This window comes from Halichondria panicea, chromosome 8 (genome assembly GCF_963675165.1).
Source record: "Halichondria panicea chromosome 8, odHalPani1.1, whole genome shotgun sequence".
Lineage (NCBI taxonomy): Eukaryota > Metazoa > Porifera > Demospongiae > Suberitida > Halichondriidae > Halichondria > Halichondria panicea.
In genome coordinates this window covers 4352910-4372778 of record NC_087384.1, presented here as the reverse complement: position 1 = coordinate 4372778, position 19869 = coordinate 4352910, and the positions used below count along the sequence as shown (strand labels likewise).

At 40.2% G+C, this 19869-nt stretch overlaps 1 protein-coding gene across 3 annotated transcripts; it reads left to right on the top strand.

Annotated features, from left to right (window-relative positions):
* Positions 1-83: 83 nt before the first annotated feature.
* LOC135340061 (uncharacterized) lies at positions 84-16693 on the top strand. Of its 3 annotated transcripts, XM_064536350.1 has the most exons (15): positions 85-288; positions 1308-1465; positions 1513-1662; positions 1715-1922; positions 4497-4837; positions 5589-5930; positions 7812-7857; positions 8005-8232; positions 8314-10481; positions 10694-10946; positions 12485-12577; positions 13039-13388; positions 14779-14860; positions 16027-16088; positions 16352-16693. In XM_064536350.1, the coding sequence occupies exons 2-15, from the start codon at positions 1340-1342 to the stop codon at positions 16442-16444; spliced, it is 4542 nt and encodes a 1513-aa protein (XP_064392420.1). In that variant the 5' UTR covers positions 85-288; positions 1308-1339; the 3' UTR covers positions 16445-16693. The 3 variants fall into 3 exon arrangements, with proteins under 3 accessions (XP_064392422.1, XP_064392420.1, XP_064392421.1); XM_064536351.1 differs by lacking the exon at positions 5589-5930 and having other exon boundaries at positions 86-288; XM_064536352.1 differs by lacking the exons at positions 14779-14860; positions 16027-16088; positions 16352-16693 and having other exon boundaries at positions 84-288; positions 10694-10885; positions 13039-13102.
* Positions 16694-19869: the final 3176 nt, after the last annotated feature.

Below are 19869 nucleotides of genomic sequence, written 5' to 3'. Positions count from 1 at the left end.
TATTTGTGCTAGAGTCAGCATTATTTGTGCTGAATCAGCATAAAACGTAAAAGCAATTTGGCCTGGAATGTCATTAAAAGGTCATAATTAGTGAAAGTTCAAGTGATGTCCGACCTCCTCTGGTTTGGTGCCCGTGAGCGATCTGGGTCATCTTCCATCTGGTCTACTCTAGCTCTGTGGTCTACTGGCGCGGCAGAGAGTGTACTACTATACTACTGTACTGGTAAATGGTGTTGTACGTTGTGAGAACTGCATTTGACTCATCGGACCGACTGACTGCATTGTGAGGTAGACTCTAAATATCTATACAGGTTAAACAATGAGACATCATCAAAAAAAAATAGATCTAGTCATAATTCAATGGTTGTGGCTAGGTTTCTGTTGTAAGTTCTGTTTTTACAGCCCATCGCTAGCTAAACTATCGCAAGAGGTCTGCTAAAGATGCCACTGTAATCCAATCACGGGACGTTATGTCAATCGATATGCAGAGTGTACTATGTACATGTCACTAAATAGTACACAGAGTACTAGATTTAAAATCTAGAGCTACATGTAGTACTATGTACTATCAGGAGCACGTTACAGAAGGAGCGTCTTACCTCGGGAATCGCACCTCGTGGAAGTTTGCAAAGCATGACCAAAACCACTGAGTGGGTCTGCGGGCGAGTGCTAATTGAGCTGACGGTGCACTTTTACCAAGCATAGGTCAATAAAAGTGAAAAGCTACAGCTAGCTAGTTAGCTATAGGGCTGGTAGTAAGCTCTCTCTTCTAAGAACCCCAGTAAGACTCCCACTGCAAAAACAAAACACCTAGTATGTTTTAGTCTTAAGTCTAGCAAATTTTTTCTGTACAAAGTGACTGGATATGCTCCTATTTTAGAACTTTCTGTACCTCACCAATGACAGTCTCTTCCATGATGTATACCAACATACATCAAAGATCTAGCTATTCATTTTAGCTCTTTCTGGCTCAACCTAGCTCTTCTGCTGCTGCACTACATACAAAATCCGTTTATAATGATATTCACAGGCTGACGCGGCCTGTAATTTATGTACACAGTACTTACACACTTTATTATAAGGCAATGCGGCGTTTAGGAAAGCACACGAGATGTGATTTCCGAACCCATGCATGCACAAGCTCCTCTGTAATATACTCCTGGTACTATGTAGCTACATGTTTTACTAATATTTATAGATCATCACAACATAGTAATAAATAATAAACTATATGATTACGACATCCCTAATAATTATATCTAGGCTACCATAGCGAGAAATTATTGCATGTAATTGTACCCCTGTAGTAAAGAGAAAAGACTGGTATACTTGTTTTGATATGAGTGGACTGGTTGTGCCAGATTTGGAGAGAAAGTACACTTCCTTCCTCTACTACCTTCGCTCAGAGCTGCACAAGAGCGAAATACATTTTGTTGTCTGCTTGAATCATGAGATTTATGTAACAGTAAGTGACAATATATTTTACAATGTCAATGCATTGTTTTGCCACAGCATGTGAGGGAGGAGTACTCCTCTAAAGAAGCCATTCTCGGAGTGAGTCATCTTGTTGAGTTTGAGGAGGACAGAATAACACTGGATATTCCTATGGCTGGTGTTGAAGTCAGTGGAGAGTTGAAAATAACGCCAGTGTTTTATCCTACGGTAGAAATTTCATAATTACATGTAGTTTGTACTTAGTACGACATCTCTATAGGTTATCAAGAAGCATGTTGATCAGTTCAAGCCGGGACAGAGAATTCCGCACTGCTCCTTGATGGCTGAGATGACAATGGCTGAGATGACAAACAAACGCAAGAAGTCTGTTCCAATGCTGTTCCACCAACACCAAATCAGACTAGTGGGTGCAAGGGCTCCCTACAACAGCATCACTATTAATCTGGATTCCCAAGAAATGTTCTTAGGTTGGAATACTCCATAATTGTGTTCAGTGAAGTCATACTTTTTGTGTTGAATCATAGATATAAGAAGGGAGAGGGAGGGGAAACGGAGCACGTGCGCACAATCACTTCCGTGTAATGCCAAAAGGTTGATCCGCGTTTCGGCTCTAGACACCCCGCCAACCCAGCGGGAAATGTTATTACTATCATTCACAGCTCCCCACTGGGACTCTTAGTACTGTGCTGAGCATCCACACCTACTGTGCATCATATAGAAGCGTTGTGTATCTCACCAAGAGCTTGAAAACTTTCAAAGGCAGTTTTTTGAGTGTTGTATTGTCGTTTCGGCTCTATCTAGTGGCTTTGTGTACCTTCTACAAGGAGAGGCTGTGACTACAGCCCAAAATATTAATGATTCCCTCTTTCTTAAGTAGCTGGGCATTGTATGCAAGTAAAATCAAAGCCACTTGGCTTTAGGTTGGTAAGTAATGTTCATTTTTGTCTTAGTAAGCTGGTTTTTAAAAGCAGACTTTTTGTGTACCCATTTAGAAAGTTACATCAATGATTGAATGTAGGTAAATGTCTCTTTGTATTCATTGATAGTTGGTTCATCGTATCGGCACAGTAATTTACGACAGAACTTTGCTACATTTCTATAATTCTCTATCATGTCTCTGACTGTACTGGAATACTCAACGGTACAGACAGAGCTCCTCTCAAGAATTTGCCTGTCCAAGCTGCTTTTTACTGCTTGGAGGGTCTCACTAACTATTGCTGCTACCTTGTTGTGACTGTTCCACTAGCCATTGCTAATACATGAGCTCAATAGCTAGTTTATAGCCTAGTACTAGCTAAAAGCATGGGTTGGAGGAAATAAAGAAGAAAACATTGACCAAAACGCGGATCGTCAATGCTATTTACGTAGCGTTTCCCATCCCTCTCTCTTCTTATATCTATGGTTGAATGTGTGTACTAGATCCAAAGTATACTCATGCAATTCTTACACAGATTTTAAATTATGCGATATATACGCACACATAGTGCACCTTTTTTGTATACAGACTTCCCCTCTACCCCTATTCCGATAGCGGGTTATTTTCATATGGTGGAAATTTTCATAGATTTCGTATTGAAGAGCATCATATGAAATTAAAACTACGATTCAACCGCAATAGATTCAACGTCACTATCCTCAGCTGTGCGAAAATAAAAAATACGAAATATTTAAATGGGTCGTTCGTACGAAACTTGCACCAACGAAAATTACCTGCTATACGGGTATATCCTGTTAGTAGAGCAGTTCTATTATAGATGAAGGAAGAGAAAGGGATTGGAAACGATGGGCGTGGTTGAATCCAGGCGCGTTACGGTGATGTAATAATTATTTAGGGAGACATTGCGTGCGAGATTGGCGCCAATAAGAGAGGTTGCTGTGGCAGTGAATCAAAGCTTGTCTTCTCATCAAAGGGCTAATATGGTAAGATATCTTGCACAGGTCATATTAGAAGTCATAATAGACTTGACAAGCTGAATAGTCAGAATGCTGAGAAGTCTGCTTAGACCTGGTAACTTCTGACAGGAATAATAATACACTGAAGAGTTTTGAGCTCAATAAAGGAATGGCTATGGTCTCTATTCACAGCAGGATAATGAAAAGGATTAGAATGAGATACTGCTTCAAGTTCTGCTTTAAGTTCTATACAGTACTAACTTCCATATTACAATTGTATTAAAAAGTTATAGTTATTAAAAAAAATAATGATGACGTAGACATACATTTGTAGTTGGTTCATGACCGGTAAAAGTTATTATCAGAGGACTTATAATTATCAAAGGACACAATGTAATATTAGAGTCACTTGAGGACTTCGTTTGCACTTCCATCTTTGGCATACGAAGCCAGCCGTCTATCTCTTGCAGCCTTTTTCCAATGCTGATATCTTCCGCGTGTCATTAATATTCCTAGTGTACATTACGATACAGCAAAGGCTATTCTCCCTTGCTATGAATGCCAGAAGGGCTAATAATTGATCAGTCGTAAATAGAGCGATTAAAGTCAAAGCATAACGGCCTTTACAGTTTAGACTAAACTTTAGTGGAAATCTCGAGTTTCTCTAAAGCAAACAAGAAAGGGTAAAGACCATACATTGAAGTAGTGTACATGAGTCTATTTCATGAAAGAAGCTAGGCAAGATAGCTTTGAGTAGCCTCATAGAGGGCCCACAGCACATATATTTCACATTCAGACAACTTTCTAAGAGTAGCACAACTTTGTACTTGGTATTTTCTTTATGAAGCACATCTCAGTCGCAATATCTAGCTCTTGTTTTTGTGATTACAGACGAAAATAAGTGTTCTTAGCTTAGCAGCCTAGGCGTAACGCGCCTAGACTTCAAAGGGTTTCACCCACACAACGTACAAAACATAGTAAAACGTGACGTCAAATGACGTGCGTTTCCAATCCCTTTCTCTTCCTTCATCTATGGTTCTACATCATGTTATACATCGGTATAGTTTTGTAGTGATAGTGTTCATAGTATAATAGCGATCGAGATATGCATTGTGTTAAATTATCTGGCCTTTCATTCCATACTGTAGGATCATTTGCTCAACCAATGAGTACAGCTCTTCAACAGCTGATGGACAAATGTCAGCTCACTACTTTACAAATCAACAGGGAAATCCAACAGGAAGACATACCATTTTTGGCGGTCCATTTTGACAATGTAGATTTCTATATTTACGTAATGGGATTATCCCCGGGCGAACAAAGTGATGTTCGGTTAAAGGAAATGAGAAGTAACCACCTAGCTATGATCGAGTGTTTGATCATCTGGAAAAGAAGGGAGCTCTCACAAGCGACATTCAGGGCCCTTTTGGAGATGTTAGTAAAGCTGGGGAAAGAAGAGATTGCTGAACAAATTTGTCACTACTTGAGCGTGAGTGGTTTGTGTGTGCCCTTAATTATTACGGGTAATTTTATGTCACAAACCTACCAACTTTGTGTCTTACCATGCGCTTACATGTACATGTAGTGAGTGTACATGTACATGCACATGTCGCTCGCTGTCGCTTGTTGAATGACAGGAAGCTGTGTTGTACGCATGTGTGTAATGTAATACACATTGAGCACGTATAGTACCATGTCATTGTGGGTATATAGAAAAGAAGGCATGCAACTACATACTCAGCAAAATTCATAAGAATTTCATACATATAGTTCTAGTTTTAGCAGCATGCACCCCACACGATTGAACCTAGATATGTAGGGTTTACCGGTAATCAGTTTAGCTTGGAGCTCTTTATATAGCAAGGGGGAGCCGGACAACATCACACGAGCACAAATATTGCTGAGTCAGGCAAATTTTTTTACATTGTGAAATTTGTCGACTAAATTACTCGTTACTGTACTATAAAACTATTTGAAGTACCGTATACGCTTGATCAGAGGCCGCTCTCAAATAATAGCCACCGTTGCTAGCAAAATGAAACATTTAGTAGCCGCTCTTAAATAGTAGCCTCAGTGAACTTTGACTCTAGTATTTCTGCACGTGGCAGCCATATTAATACTAGCAGCTAGCTAGCTACATGTAGGTAGCGGCTTGTTAGTGCTTTACAAAGATTTCAGAGTTTGAGTGTAGGTGAAAATAACAAAATAAAAGATGAACAATGGCCTCTCTCAAATTGTAGCCTCCTCAACCTCAACCAATGAGTACAGCTCTTCAACAGCTGATGGACAAATGTCAGCTCACTACTTTACAAATCAACAGGGAAATCCAACAGGAAGACATACCATTGTTGGCGGGCCATTTTGACAATGTAGATTTCTATATTTACGTAATGGAGTTATCCCCGGGCGAACAAAGTGATGTACGGTTGAAGAAAATTAAAAGTAACCACCTAGCTATGATCGAGTGTTTGACCATCTGGAAAAGAGGGAAGGCCTCACAAGCGACATTCAGGGCCCTTTTGGAGATGTTAGTAAAGCTGAGGAAAGAAGAGATTGCTGAACAAATTTGTCACTACTTGACCGTGAGTGGTTTGTGTGTGCCCTTAATTATTACGGGTAATTTTATGTCACAAACCTACCAACTTTGTGTCTTACCATGCGCTTACATGTACATGTAGTGAGTGTACATGTACATGCACATGTCGCTCGCTGTCGCTTGTTGAATGACAGGAAGCTGTGTTGTACGCATGTGTGTAATGTAATACACATTGAGCACGTATAGTACCATGTCATTGTGGGTATATAGAAAAGAAGGCATGCAACTGCATACTCAGCAAAATTCATAAGAATTTCATACATAATTATAGTTCTAGTTTTAGCAGCATGCACCCCACACGATTGAACCTAGATATGTAGGGTTTACCGGTAATCAGTTTAGCTTGGAGCTCTTTATATACATGTAGCAAGGGGGAGCCGGACAATATCACATGAGCACAAATATTGCTGAGTCAGGCAAATTTTTTTACATTGCGAAATTTGTCGACTAAATTACTCGTTACTGTACTATAAAACTATTTGAAGTACCGTATATGCTTGATCAGAGGCTGCGCTCTCAAATAATAGCCACCTTTGCTAGCAAAATGAAACATTTAGTAGCCGCTCTTAAATAGTAGCCTCAGTGAACTTTGACTCTAGTATTTCTGCACGTGGCAGCCATATTAATACTAGCAGCTAGCTAGCTACATGTAGGTAGCGGCTTGTTAGTGCTTTACAAAGATTTCAGAGTTCGAGTTTAAGTAGGTGAAAATAACAAACTAAAAGTTGAACAATGGCCTCTCTCAAATTGTAGCCACGGCCTCATCAAGCATATACGGTACCTTGTCCCGCTTGTTTTGTGATGCTGCAAGCTGATGAGAGTAATTGACAGTAGAATCTCTCTTAGCTCCAGACATTCAGTCTGTGTGTCTATAGTAGCTCACAAACTTATTGGAGCTGCTTACAATCTCAAGGATAGCTTCAGTTGTGGTACAAAGGCTTGCAAAACCTCCTTTCTAGACCAATTTTCCCCCATTTTAACGCAAAATATGCTCTATTGGAGAAGAATCGGTTTGGAATGAGGCTAAGAATTCAATATGGTACGTAACGTAATTGTCCGACCCCCCTCCCCCCCCCCCGAGCTAGCTTTGCCAGAGATCTACACTCACTAGAACATATTGTTACTGTAGCACTATCAGTATCACGATCATCATAGTCACGATCCATGGTCCAATAACAGCTACTACCGTACAGGGGGAAATTTTCGTAAGGTCAAAAATTGCAGTTTTTTGAGGGCAGACAGTAGTTGGGCAGAGCCCGACCGTCCCTGACGGGAGGTAGGGTTTCAAGCCTATGTCACGTCCGGTTGTGCAACCTCAAGCAAGATAAAATTGGTTAACACCCACTTCAAAATAATAATATTCATAGAATAAAATGATTATTCATAGCTGCTTATCAGCGTGTTACATAATTCAGCAAGACAAATCCTGACATAGGCTTGAAACCCGACCTCCTATCAGGGACGGTCGGGCTCCGCCCAACTAGGCAGACAGAAGACGTGAAAATTAAAACTGGGATAAACTCTCATGCACCAGTATTTCACATGCAAGTATTGGTGGGTGTGGTTTCCTGAAATTGAAGCATGAGTATTAGATCCCACGAACATTTCTGCTGAGGGCTCTGGAGCCAAATAGCAAAAAATTTGCAACTTCGAAAATTTCCCGCTGTATGGTAACTCTGTAAACTATAGCCTACTCCATAAATTGAGGAAAAGTCTGTGTCACTCTGCATCCGTTTATGGGATATCTAGTCTTTCACTTGAGTACGTTGACTGATGCTTAGTTACACGCCTTACGCCCTTGGTATAATTACACAACTGGTACTTTGCTTTACTGTAACATCTGCATATTATGTTGCATATCCTACAGGAACTCTCTGACGACCAGAGTCCTCCAGTCTACCAGCAGCCTCCAGGTGCGTATACAGTTAGTGGTGGCCGGCCGGAGCAAGCAATGCCATGCATGATATACACAAATTAGTTTGAGCTATCATTAGCTTACCCCCTGCATGCATGGTGACCAATGCTATACACATGCTCATGCAAGCATACCGTATGTACAGGGTTGTTGAAGAAGCTACAAACACCCACTATTATTCAACTGCCAGAGCGCACACCTCTAACACAAGATGAGATTGATGCTCTACAGAAGCTTATCGAGGGGACAGAAGTGAACATTGATACCTTCATTGCTACTGGTCAAGGCATCACTCTTGAAGAAGCTCAACAATTATTTTCCCAGAAAGGTTACATCGAGGACGCAAGGAATCTCAGGACAAAACTCAAAGAAAGTGAGTTACATGTACATTTTTAGTGTTTATATAGTGCTTCTTGCCTTTCATTCAATCAAAAACTCTTTTACATTCTCACAGTTGCCAAAGAGCAGCAGCGATATCTCGAGATACTCAAGGATTTGATGACAGCTGCAGACACCATCGACCTTCGCTACTTGAAACTTTTTCTTGTTGGCCCACCATTTGTGGGAAAAACAACCACTCTAAGCCGTCTGCTAAAAGTATTTGAGAATATTCATTCAGCAGGTGACAAAGCAAAGCTTCAAAGTACACTACTCGCTAACTGTATTCAAGCATTTGCTTTTGTTGGTGACGACGCAGCAGAGTGGCGGTCTTCCAGTGACTTTGACAGTGAAGCAAAAATTGTATTCAACTATTTCTGTGGACATAAACAAATAGCTAAAGAGGCACCGCTGGACATACCCCTTAGTAAAGAACACACTACTCCACCCAAACCTGCCAGAACACAGCCACGTGTTCAACAAGCCCACACCCCAAATTCACAAGTCGAAACTTTAGATGACCAAAAAAAGGCTTGTAAAGATCAAAGAATTAGTGATATTGTTAGTCGCTTCCAAAAATTGATCAAAAGTGGAGAATATTCTAACCTTTTCAATGCTCTGGGCACATTTTTGAACATTAATGATATTGGAGGTCAGCCGGGCTTTTTAGAAATGCTCCCAGCCCTGAGTAATGGTCCGGCCATGTATCTTGTCTTCTTAGACTTGCGAAAAGAGTTAAACAAGCCGTACAAGATCCCTTTCAGTCGCGATGAAACAATCATCACTCCTTATGATTCTATACACACAGTCAAAGACACAGTGTCTCAAATCCTTTCTTCCATCAGCAGCGTACATTGTAACCCTCAAGTGACCTCTTCATTCAAGACCGATACAGTTGCTGGATTTAGAGAGAAGCTTGAATGTTTTTTACAAGTTAGTCCGTTGGCTGCGTTGATAGGCACTCACAAAGATAAGCTGGAAAATCCTGAGGAGGTGATCGAGGAAAAAAGCCAAGATTTAAAAGACATTGTACAAAAGTTTGATGAAGTAATGATTTTTCCATCAGCTAATTCTAGCTCAAAGGTTTTATTTACTGTGGACAACTACACTGGAACTGAACAGTCGGACATAGCCCCTCTTCGTAAATTTTTGAGTAAAATCTTTCACAAACGCTTCAAGGATGCTTCGCTACCGATTAGACCAAAATGGCTTTTATTTGGACTCATTCTACGAAGGGAATACAAGATTGCCAGTGTTGAAGATTGTCTAGAGTTGGGGAAGAAGCTAGAAATGGATGAAAATGAAACGAAATTTTGTCTGCGGTATCTTCACGACTGCGTTGGCACTGTCATGCATTACACAAACATAACAAATGATAAGGAAAAGTGGCTTAAAAATCGTGTAATCTGCTCCCCTCAAGTAGTCTTCGATAGCATCAGTCAGCTGATTCTTCCTTCTTTGCGTGAACTTCATTCTGGAGGTACCTTCACCGAGTATGAGCGAAAAGAGTTGATTAGAAAGGGGCAATATTCAGCTGAAGCCATCGAAATGTATTGTAAAACTGCTCAAGTAAGCAAAAAGTTGGGAAACAACGAACTTATCCCAGCCAAGGTTCTTATTACACTTCTTCAACATCTAAATCTTCTCTCTGAAATTATTCACATAGATGTTAATAATAAGAGCAAATATCGAAGCACCTATTTAATGCCCGCTATTTTGGAGTGTGTTTCTCTGACCAACCCACCTCCACCAGATGCCAACAACCCAGAGCCACTGCTCATCACATTTAGCTGTGGTTACGTTCCAACTGGAGCTTTTTGTGGTCTGATTACTCAACTAGTTTCCCAAGGCCCTCATGGAATCCTCGGATTGACGTGGAAGTTAGTAGAAAATGAAAATGGTGTCAAGCGAAACTGTGTTTCATTTGTTATCGATGCTGTACATACAGCGACTATTATCTCTCGTGAAAGATACTATGAAATAAGAGTTTGTTGGAAAAAATCGAAAAAATCTGTCAATGAGATTTGTGCATATGTTTGGTCTGTAATTCAGTACATTCTTAGCGGCCTTTATGAGCGATTAGTTCCACAAATTGCTTTTCAGTGCCACTGTCCTAAGCACTCGGAAAAGCCCAATCTCAACGATCTTTGTTCAATTTCGCTAGGATCAGAAGTCAGATTCCTTTGTGAAAGCTCCAAGGAACCTGTTACCTTGAGGAAGACTCAAATGGTTTGGCTTGGAAAGGTACGTTAATTACAACATACCATGCATGTACTATACTTTATGATATGATCGACACTGTATGCTCTACAACTTTTGTATATGTACGTGTATAGTCTAAGGCAAACATCAGGCCAAATAACGAAAGGGTGGCTGTGTCAGTCCAATATCACACCAATTAATTATACTGGACTGTAACGCATGCGTGAACATCATGTGCTTTGTCTTACCTGCAGGCTATCTCTATTGGTCAGAGTGCTAGCTTGGGTGTTTTTGGGTTTGTTAAGGAACAGTCTCTGAAGAAATTTTCTTTTAATTGGAGCAAAGTGGGAGAGGACGACACACAACCTCCAATTCATCCCTGCAAGCCCAACATTCTGACCTTCCAGAGTGTGAGTGAGGAGGACCTAGACTACTACCGGTGTGAGGTGAAGGGGGCTGGGAAAGTAGTCCTCACTGCATACAGAGCTCTCTACAAAGATGAGCTCAGTAAGTTCATTACAATCATACAATCATAAAATGTCATGTAAATAGCTAGGTTTGCACTAGACCTCATCTGCTTTGCACCGCGGGTCTGTGTGTGTTCCAGCTATAACGGTTGCAATGCGACGAAAACTAACAGCTTCTATAGGCTTCTAGCCACGTTCTCTTGGATTTTGATTCATGGATTAGCAAACTAAAGCTTCTTTCTCGCTAGTTTGACTCACATTGAAGGCTGTTGCAGTCTCTTCAGAATCTTTCATAGCATCATCTGTTCGCACAAACTTTGCCTCAGTAGAGCCTTGCAGCTCTCTTCTCACTCTTGCAGCTACCAATAGCTAGCGTTCTAGTGCAGAGCTAACTACTTGTATTTCACCTCTTTTTTGCATGAGATGATTAGTGGTTTTGGTCTGCTTGTTGGTATATCACCCCAAGCCTAGTCATACATCAGCTGGTACCATTTAGTGCTAGAAAAAAAATTAGCACCACTATAAAGATCTCTTTTTCGGGAGTATCCAAAACGTAACAGAACTTAAATTTTAGGCATACATTCCCTTATGCTTGGTGATCAGGTCTTCCGAGGCCACTTCCGTTTCCAATCCCTCTCCTATATGGGCATCCCAAGTAAGCAAAACTATTGAAGATACCTACTATACACACAGTAAGTGCAGTAGTAGTAGATCTAAGAGGTAGGCATAACTTGAGAATAACTCGAGAACAAAGCATTATTTTGGAAATCCACGAATTACAATCCAAGACTATAGAAACACTTCACTAATCCTTGAGCAGCTGTATAGCAGTCTACACACACACACACACACACTACCGTATATACCTTGTGTCCAGCGCAAAACACACACGGACAATATCTCCACAAGGTGTGCATTTTAGTGTCCTAGCTGATTATTATGTGCACACATGCATGATTGGTTACCCGAGGCGCGCGTGGGCGGCCACGGGTATAGTAGTCGTCTGGTTTGTTTGTCTGTGTCTGCTTACCTGGATGCCACAACACTGCGTTTACAGCATGGATAGCCTCCAGACAAGAAGCTATTAGTTTTAATAGTGGCAGATTTTGATGTTAAAGCCTCGTTGTCGAATAAAAACGAGCAAAAGCTAAGAAGCTTGAACTTGCATGTTGGCAGACTTGGCTAGCTAACTACATGCAGCCTTTATTCGACAACTGAAGTGATCCCGTACCAGGAACAATCGAAAAGGGTCACTAAAGTAGAAAGCTGGAATTGTGACTGGTTTGTTTGTTTGGGGAGCTGACTCTCAGTCCGGATACTCCAAGGAGCCATACTTCACCAAGACTCTAGGATTCTTTGCTGTGATCCTAGTCCCCAGTACATGCATGTCTCATCGTCTCATGTAGGCCTATACCACTAAAACTCTATTCTCAGCATGCCTCTTTATAATCATGTCACCAGCCGAGCGTTAGCACTTCAGTGCTCTAGTTTATACATGTATGGCAGGGTATGCATGAGTGTGTTGTGATTAATTAACGGTATATACGGTATATTGACCAAATTTATTTGATATCACAGATTCCGGAGAATGTTCAGGAGGAGCTAGTCAGAAGAGACATCTATCTGCTGGGGAAACATTAAGTACCAAACGCGTACACTCATCTACACAGGGTGTGTTCTTTGTTACCATGATTTATATACACATGTATTGTTGTTAGTGTTCATATTATATTATAGAGGGATATATTCATGAGTGTTTTAATTTTACCTCTCACTTCTCATGACTACCATTCAGTCTGCAAGCATGTTATTTTTTCCTGAACCTGTTACTTTATTACTCATCTGTAGGTCCATGTATAGTTATAGTTTTGTGGAATATCGTCTTGTATTTCGTGCAATAGCCGCCGATTATAGGTGTCTGCATGGCAAAGATTGGTTACTTACTCTACTGCAATATGCTATGAACTGCTTTAGACGTTTGTTGCATGTCTGGTATGTATATGGATTGGAAGATATGTTCTGTTGGAAACTATAGTGCATGCGTAAGTAGTTGAAGCACTGCCAGTTTGGAATATGGGGAAAATATGTTTGGTAATTCTTAGTCTTTAAATGCATGTGGTATATTTGTGTAGGCACAGCCTGTGATGTGGGAGGAGCTGATTTACAAGAGTTGGTGGACAAGTACCATGTCGATACCGTCAAGCTTGATCGAGAGATTCCTGATAATGAAATCCCAGTCATAGCTGCCTATTTCGACAGTGTAAATCTCTACTCTCAAGCAATGAGTCTGAGTCCCGCTGATCAAACAACTGTGAGAACTACCCTCGTTCAATGCGATGCTCAGACAGCCATGGCGTATTGCTTGTCAATATGGAAAAGCCACTACTCATTCAACGCAACATTCAGAGCACTGTTGGAGCTGCTACTGAGGCTGAATAGAGTGGAAGTAGCTGCTCGAGTCTGTCAGTACTTGGCTCAGAATGTGAGTACACACTTTATGTCAGTTTTTAGAGTTACAGCCTGCATTTTTGACAAGGCAATCGGTTGCACCCAGTACGTATATTAGCTTCAAGTGGCATTGAGATGTCTTAAAATCTTGTCCTAGTTCACAAAATGTGTACCTTAATTGTCTTATCTTCATCATGGACCGGCACACAATATTTGCTTTTGGGTGTCGTGATCCATTTCCAACTTATACGCGCATGTGCAAGCTATAGCAATAATTGTACATGATGGCGTACAGCTCAGACTCCTGCATAAGTCACAGGTCCGCCTGCAACAGGCTAGAGCAGCTGACTTGCTAGAAGGTTGCAATTGTTCACTGCTTGTGCCATCTAGTTGATAATCTTGCTTCGCTCTTAGGCTGTGAACCCATGCAGCTCTTTTGTTATTACATCTGCTGCAGCTGTGCATTATTTCCGTCACATTGTAAGATGCTAAAGTTCACTCTTTCACCCTAAGCTATCATCTTTGGACTCGCAGCTTCACATTGTATTTTAGAGCGATTTCCTAATATTGCAATGAATGGCTAAACCTTCTAACAATTTATCACTTCATTGTTTCTTAATATCAATTCATCACTAAGATCTACATGGGAGGTACCAATCAGAAGCCGCGGCTACTAAATGTTTCATTTTGCTGACAGAGGAGGCTACAATTTGAGAGAGACCATTGTTCAAGAGAGGCATTTATTTATTATAAGTCCCTGCTAATTCAAAAACCTTTAGTTTGTCATCAAAAGTTCTTTTTACCTGTACAAACTCGAACTCGGCAATGAGAAAGTATTTCAAAAGCACTATCTACTTCTACTGTAGATACTTACCTACCAGTATCAATATGGCTGCCACGTGCAGAGACATAGCCACTGAGGCCACCATTTGAGAGCGGCTTCTTATTGCACTGAAGGCTTGGTAGGCTATATTTGAGTGTTGCCTTTATACAAGAGCGGCCTCTGATCAAGCGTAATTATACGGTACGTGGGAAGGGACTTAGTATACCTGCAACTTACTTAGTATCCCGTTGTCTAGCAAAGTAAACTTGTTGTATTGTAGTCAAGCTTTGAGGGCAATACATGTATCTAAATCAGTTTTGTCGGTGTCCACGTGATTTAGAATCCCTCAGCCACTTGTAGTACCCTCGTTACGCTCAGGATACTAATCAGTGCTTTGGGATTCTAAATCCCATATAGACACCTCCAAAACAGTATAAACCCAGATGTACGTGCACCATGCATTTGTTCACGCTCGTCCCAAACATGTTGCATTCTCCCATAGTTATTCCTCTGTGTCTCCTTCTAGACAACTTATGGTGTGCATTCAGTTATTATAATTCTTATGTCTCAAGCCTTATAATTATAGTGCATGCCCTTGTAGGAACTGGCTGATGTTGCTGCTGAAGAGACTAGTGATGATCTAGTACCAATTCCCATACCAACGGCAAACTGTCCAAGCACAGGTATATATACTGCCAGAATTGTGCTATGTGTCTGTATATAGGTGATAATGATCCCCCTCTATGTAAAACTAGGTTACTGTGTGTGGTGACATATCCACACTCATGCACTATACATTATGTAAAACTATGTTACAGAACTGTGTGCACATGGTGACGTATTAAGCCCATGCGCAGGAGGATAAGCATATCCATATTGCTGCAAATGAATCTTGGAGCTTTGCTAACTACTTATTTAGCTCATATGTAGGGACAAGCTACAGCTAGGTTTTCACGATTGTGCAAAATAATGCTAGCTCAGCAATAATTTCCTGCTAATTCTGGGTGTAGCTGTCTGTTCTGGGAGGTTATTTTCCATTGCTAAAGCTGATTGGGGACTAGAAAGCTGTTCGTTGTACGGAGTAGAGAGGTGGTCGCTCCTGAGAGGTTACTTTACATTTAAGTCAGTCATTGTAGTTCCAATTCTGACCTGAGCTCTTGGCCGTTATATAGCGTGTGGTTGCTTTTTGGAGGTGGTCGTTAATGGAGGTTCCACTGTATTTATTACCGTACTTCTTCTAAAAGAGGCGCCCTTCTATAATTATGCGCCACCTAGACTGAAAATTAATTTTGAGATCTCCGTATAGAGCTCCACGTGGCTATTAGAAACAAATATTAATTGCAAGAATTAGCAGAATTTAATATCAAGCAAAATGGGCTGAACAGATATCCAAGAGAAAGTGGCTAGAAGCCTATAGAAGCGGTTAGTTTTCGTCGCATTGCAACCGTTGAGCAGTTACAGCTGGAACAGACATACAGCTAGACACACAGATACACACACACACACAGAGCCAGCTTTACCGTATCCCTCGTGCGGCTACGCCTCTAACTAGTATTATGTACCAGACACACAGATACACACACACACAGAGCCAGCTTTACCGTATCCCTCGTGCGGCTACGCCTCGAGGCATAACTAGTATTATGTACCAATTAATAGGAGCAAATTAGTATTTTTTTTTTACTCTCTAGACTAAAAATTAATGCACTGTATATAATTATAAGTACAAACACATTATTAATAGCGTGCATGCACTGTCTCCTGTTAATAGCAACAGACTGTATATTAATCAAAAGTGTGCATTTCTGTTATTAAAATAATATTAACTTGCTTTTTTCACTCTGTATAGAAAGTAACATTGGTGCAGAAATAGATGCTCTATCACCTGACGGTGCAAGTACTATATCAGAGGTATATTAAATCAATGTCAAAGGCCCTCTGTGATTGCAACGATACCTATCAGTTGATTTGTTGTGTTATTATATAATTATGGTGGAACCTCCTTTAATATAATGATGAACAAAATGTTGGCCAATACAAGTCATGCAGAAGTATAGTTTAAATTTGGGTCCTGGGGTACCTGGCTTTTATATATCGCTTTAGGAGTGCATGGTAACAGGGATTTCTGGACCACTGCATGCATGCATGCTTATCATATCAATGTACTCACACAGCACACAGATTTAGAAAATTCTTCCGGTGATGATGCCGACTACTATTCTGCTGCTGAAGATCTTAGTAATGAACCAGATGTAAGATACATGTAGTTCACCTACAGCTATAAATTAGTCACAACGTTTTTTAACTTTACAGCATATATGTATACATTATATAACATTAACGATATAAATGAAAACACCACAGGTGCTAGCTATACTGGTATTTAATTACATGTACACATTTTTGCATTTGCTTTGAAACATTACATGTTTATAATTATTATTTTTGTCGAGTGTGCTGTTATGTATTATATACATGTACATTTTGGAGGGAGCAGTTCAATATTTAGGAATCAACATGTTGGTGATTCCAGGGGAAAACACAGAGACTTTTCCATGTGTGTTCATAACTGTTCAGTCTCATACATTGACCAGGAATAAAAAGTGGGATGTAAAACAATACATAAAGTACCGTAGAAACTGGATTAATTATTAGCGTTTACTCGATTAACCAACTGCAGGTTTTTTGTACTCGAATTGAAGCGCTTTTCCAATAAGGATATTATTAGTGAACATTTATCAGCTAACTTCTTTTTATCTGTGCTAGCTTAATTGTAACAGTGCATGCATGGTAGCTGTATAGCTGGTGATATCCATACGGATGGACTCTTTGGGCACACTGTTACCTTAATTGTCTGATCATGCTAAGAGAATGCATGTGTGACATTATTATAGATATTAAATTAAGGTGGATGTGGACCCTTGTTCCAGTTTCTGGTCAATAATATAATTATCGTATAATGATTTTTAAAATAAACTATAGCTGTTGCCTGTTGCCTTGTTTTCTATGGACATGGTGAAGCAACATATAATCATAATTGTATGCTTTAAAAGTTGCTGCATCGAAAGAATAGGTGCTCTGTATATAATATACCACTGCTAGTCTACTTGTAGAGATCTAGATGCATGTACTTGAATTAATGTGCATGCATAATAATATAATTATAGCTGTCACTACACTCTCAACACCATTTTTTGATATACCGTATAGCGGGTAATTTTTGTGGGGTAAAAAATTTGTTATTTTCGTGGTTAAGCTGACCTCCACGAAATTTAGTCATGAAAATCACCGTTTTTGAATTTTTACCTAACGAAAACTACCCGCTATACGGTATGCAAATTAATAATAATAATAATAATAATAATTATCATTGAACACACCAGAATAGGTGTACATAATATAATTATATTACATGTATAGTAATAGTATAGTACTATAGCTATAGTGCAAGAATAGTTAGTCCAACTTAAAGTCAATCGCAGCAGATAGAGTTAATTATCATTGATGTATCTTCACGCGAGTTGAATGAAATGCAGCCAAGCCTGACATCCCGAACAAAGTCCGCACAAACCATGTCGTCACTGCTATAAACTTTTATAAAATTCCGTTTGATCAGGTTGTTAGCCCCGACTGCTGTGAATGCATGGCTAGATGCCCATGAGAAAACCGATCTAATGAGGGTGGATTTCGATGCTAAAGCACGTGAAATGAAGTTAGAAAAAAGATCTGGTATTCTATTATTTGTTACGGCCAAGATCTTTTAGACAGTGTTCTACAAGTTCCACTGAAATATCAACCTCTTCAATGTCAGAAACCGTTATCTGGGAGGCCACCTCATCTAAAAGAACATTCCTGTGTGTACTATAGTATCGCTGTAGTTCAAGATGCCAGAGAGCTTTGAGCGAAAGTACACACTGATCTCCTTGTCATTACTGAAACCATCCACAACTGGGGAATTGCACTGTTTAGAGCGAGACTTAATTTTCTTCACTTCTTTCCAGAATAGAGAGTTATTGGCCGACAGAAGTGCATTACTAAGCTTCTCACTGACAATGTGTTTTTGTCTCCGCTTGACACTCCTAACCGCATACTTGTAAGCTTTCTTAGTCTGCTTTCGCAGATCAAACACGACACCAGCCTCAGGACAGCCTGCCTCTACCCATATATATCTTGTTCCAAACCATGGCAGATTCTCTTACTTCACGCACGTGATCATTCCATCCAGGCATTGTTCTAGCTCTTTTGCTTATGACCGGGAAACAAAGTTTGGATGCAACAGAGAGACAGGAAAGAAGCTGATTACAGAACAAATCAATTTCCTCGTGGTGTAATAAACAGCACGTTGAGCCGCAATTAAGAAGGTCCTGTGACAAAAGTGGTAGAGTGTGAAATATAATTTGTCTGTAATCCTCAATATTATTTGCACTTAAAACCGACCAATCGATACCACAAACGGGCTGTTGAATAGGACAATTACTAGTGAGTCTTCCGGAAACATCGTTGACACTAGAATCCAGTTTAAGCACAAACGGGAGTGGTGCATGATCCGAAAAATTGCTTGGAGAGTGAACACTATGGACACCACAAATTATATCAGTGTGATGTTACAGCGTGAGAATGTGATCAGGCCACGACCTGACAGAACCTCCATCACGTTCATACGTGAACTTTACACATTCTCTATAAAAAAGGTCCACAGAACAGAGATTAAAGTCAGACATGAAGGACAAAAGACTATCACGAAAAACTGATGGACGTAACATATCAACATTAAAATTACCCGCAATAACAATCTTATCAAATGAGTGAGACTCAATAATACCCTTCAATTCTCCAAGAGTTTCAAGATATGTGTCATGTGAGTGTGCAGTGCCATAATTATTTTGTGGGCATGTATACATTAAGAAGCAAGACAGTCAATTTGTAGTGATCGTAATAGCACAGAATCTTTTAGAATTAGAATTAATTTGTTTGATAAAGGGAAGGAGTGATTTTCGAATGAGGAAACCACAACCACCAAAAGGTCGTCCTCTAATAATGGCCCCACTATCCATACCACTAACCGCAAATGAAGTAAAATCATCATTAATATTGAGCGATGCAAGATTCTCTGTAAATAGCCAATGCTCCTGAATCAAAAGTAAATCAACTTCACACAAAAGAAACTCAACAAACGCTGAACTGGATATCCAACCCCTACAGTTATAACTCATCATGCGAATGTCAATAGTCATGAGTTCGAATGATCAGATGATTCCGAAACAGATCTGGATCTACTAGTACGATTGCCAGGTAGCAGGGGGGGTGGATTACGTGTGAGCTCCTGCTCCTCTCTACGTTGCTTAGCACGAGCAACTCTAACCTCAGGGGGAAGATCCTCCCTTAGAAACAACACTCTGGCACTCGTAAAAAATTTTCAGCTTGTACTTAGAAGAAAGAAGAAGCCTTTTATCCCATTCACTGACCAACTTTACTAGAAGGGGTTGAGGAGGTAGCGGGTCAGAAGAACCACCGGGCTTACGACGTCCCAACCGAAAAGCATCAGACCAGTTAACATCCTTGCCGACCACAAATGAAAACACCTCATCAACAATTGATTTTGTATCCTCAAGATTGTCTTTTTCAGGAAGTCCAAATAGAATAATGTTTGAGCGTCTATCTGATGGGATAGGCTGAGTCTTTTTATGAGCAG

Excerpts from the sequence above, each read along its gene's own strand:
- LOC135340061 (XM_064536350.1), top strand. The coding sequence starts at position 1,340 with ATGAGTGGACTGGTTGTGCCAGATTTGGAGAGAAAGTACACTTCCTTC. Across the intron at positions 4,838-5,588 it reads AAATTTGTCACTACTTGAGC|CCTCCTCAACCTCAACCAAT; the intron begins GTGAGTGGTTTG and ends CTCAAATTGTAG. Across the intron at positions 7,858-8,004 it reads AGTCTACCAGCAGCCTCCAG|GGTTGTTGAAGAAGCTACAA; the intron begins GTGCGTATACAG and ends CCGTATGTACAG.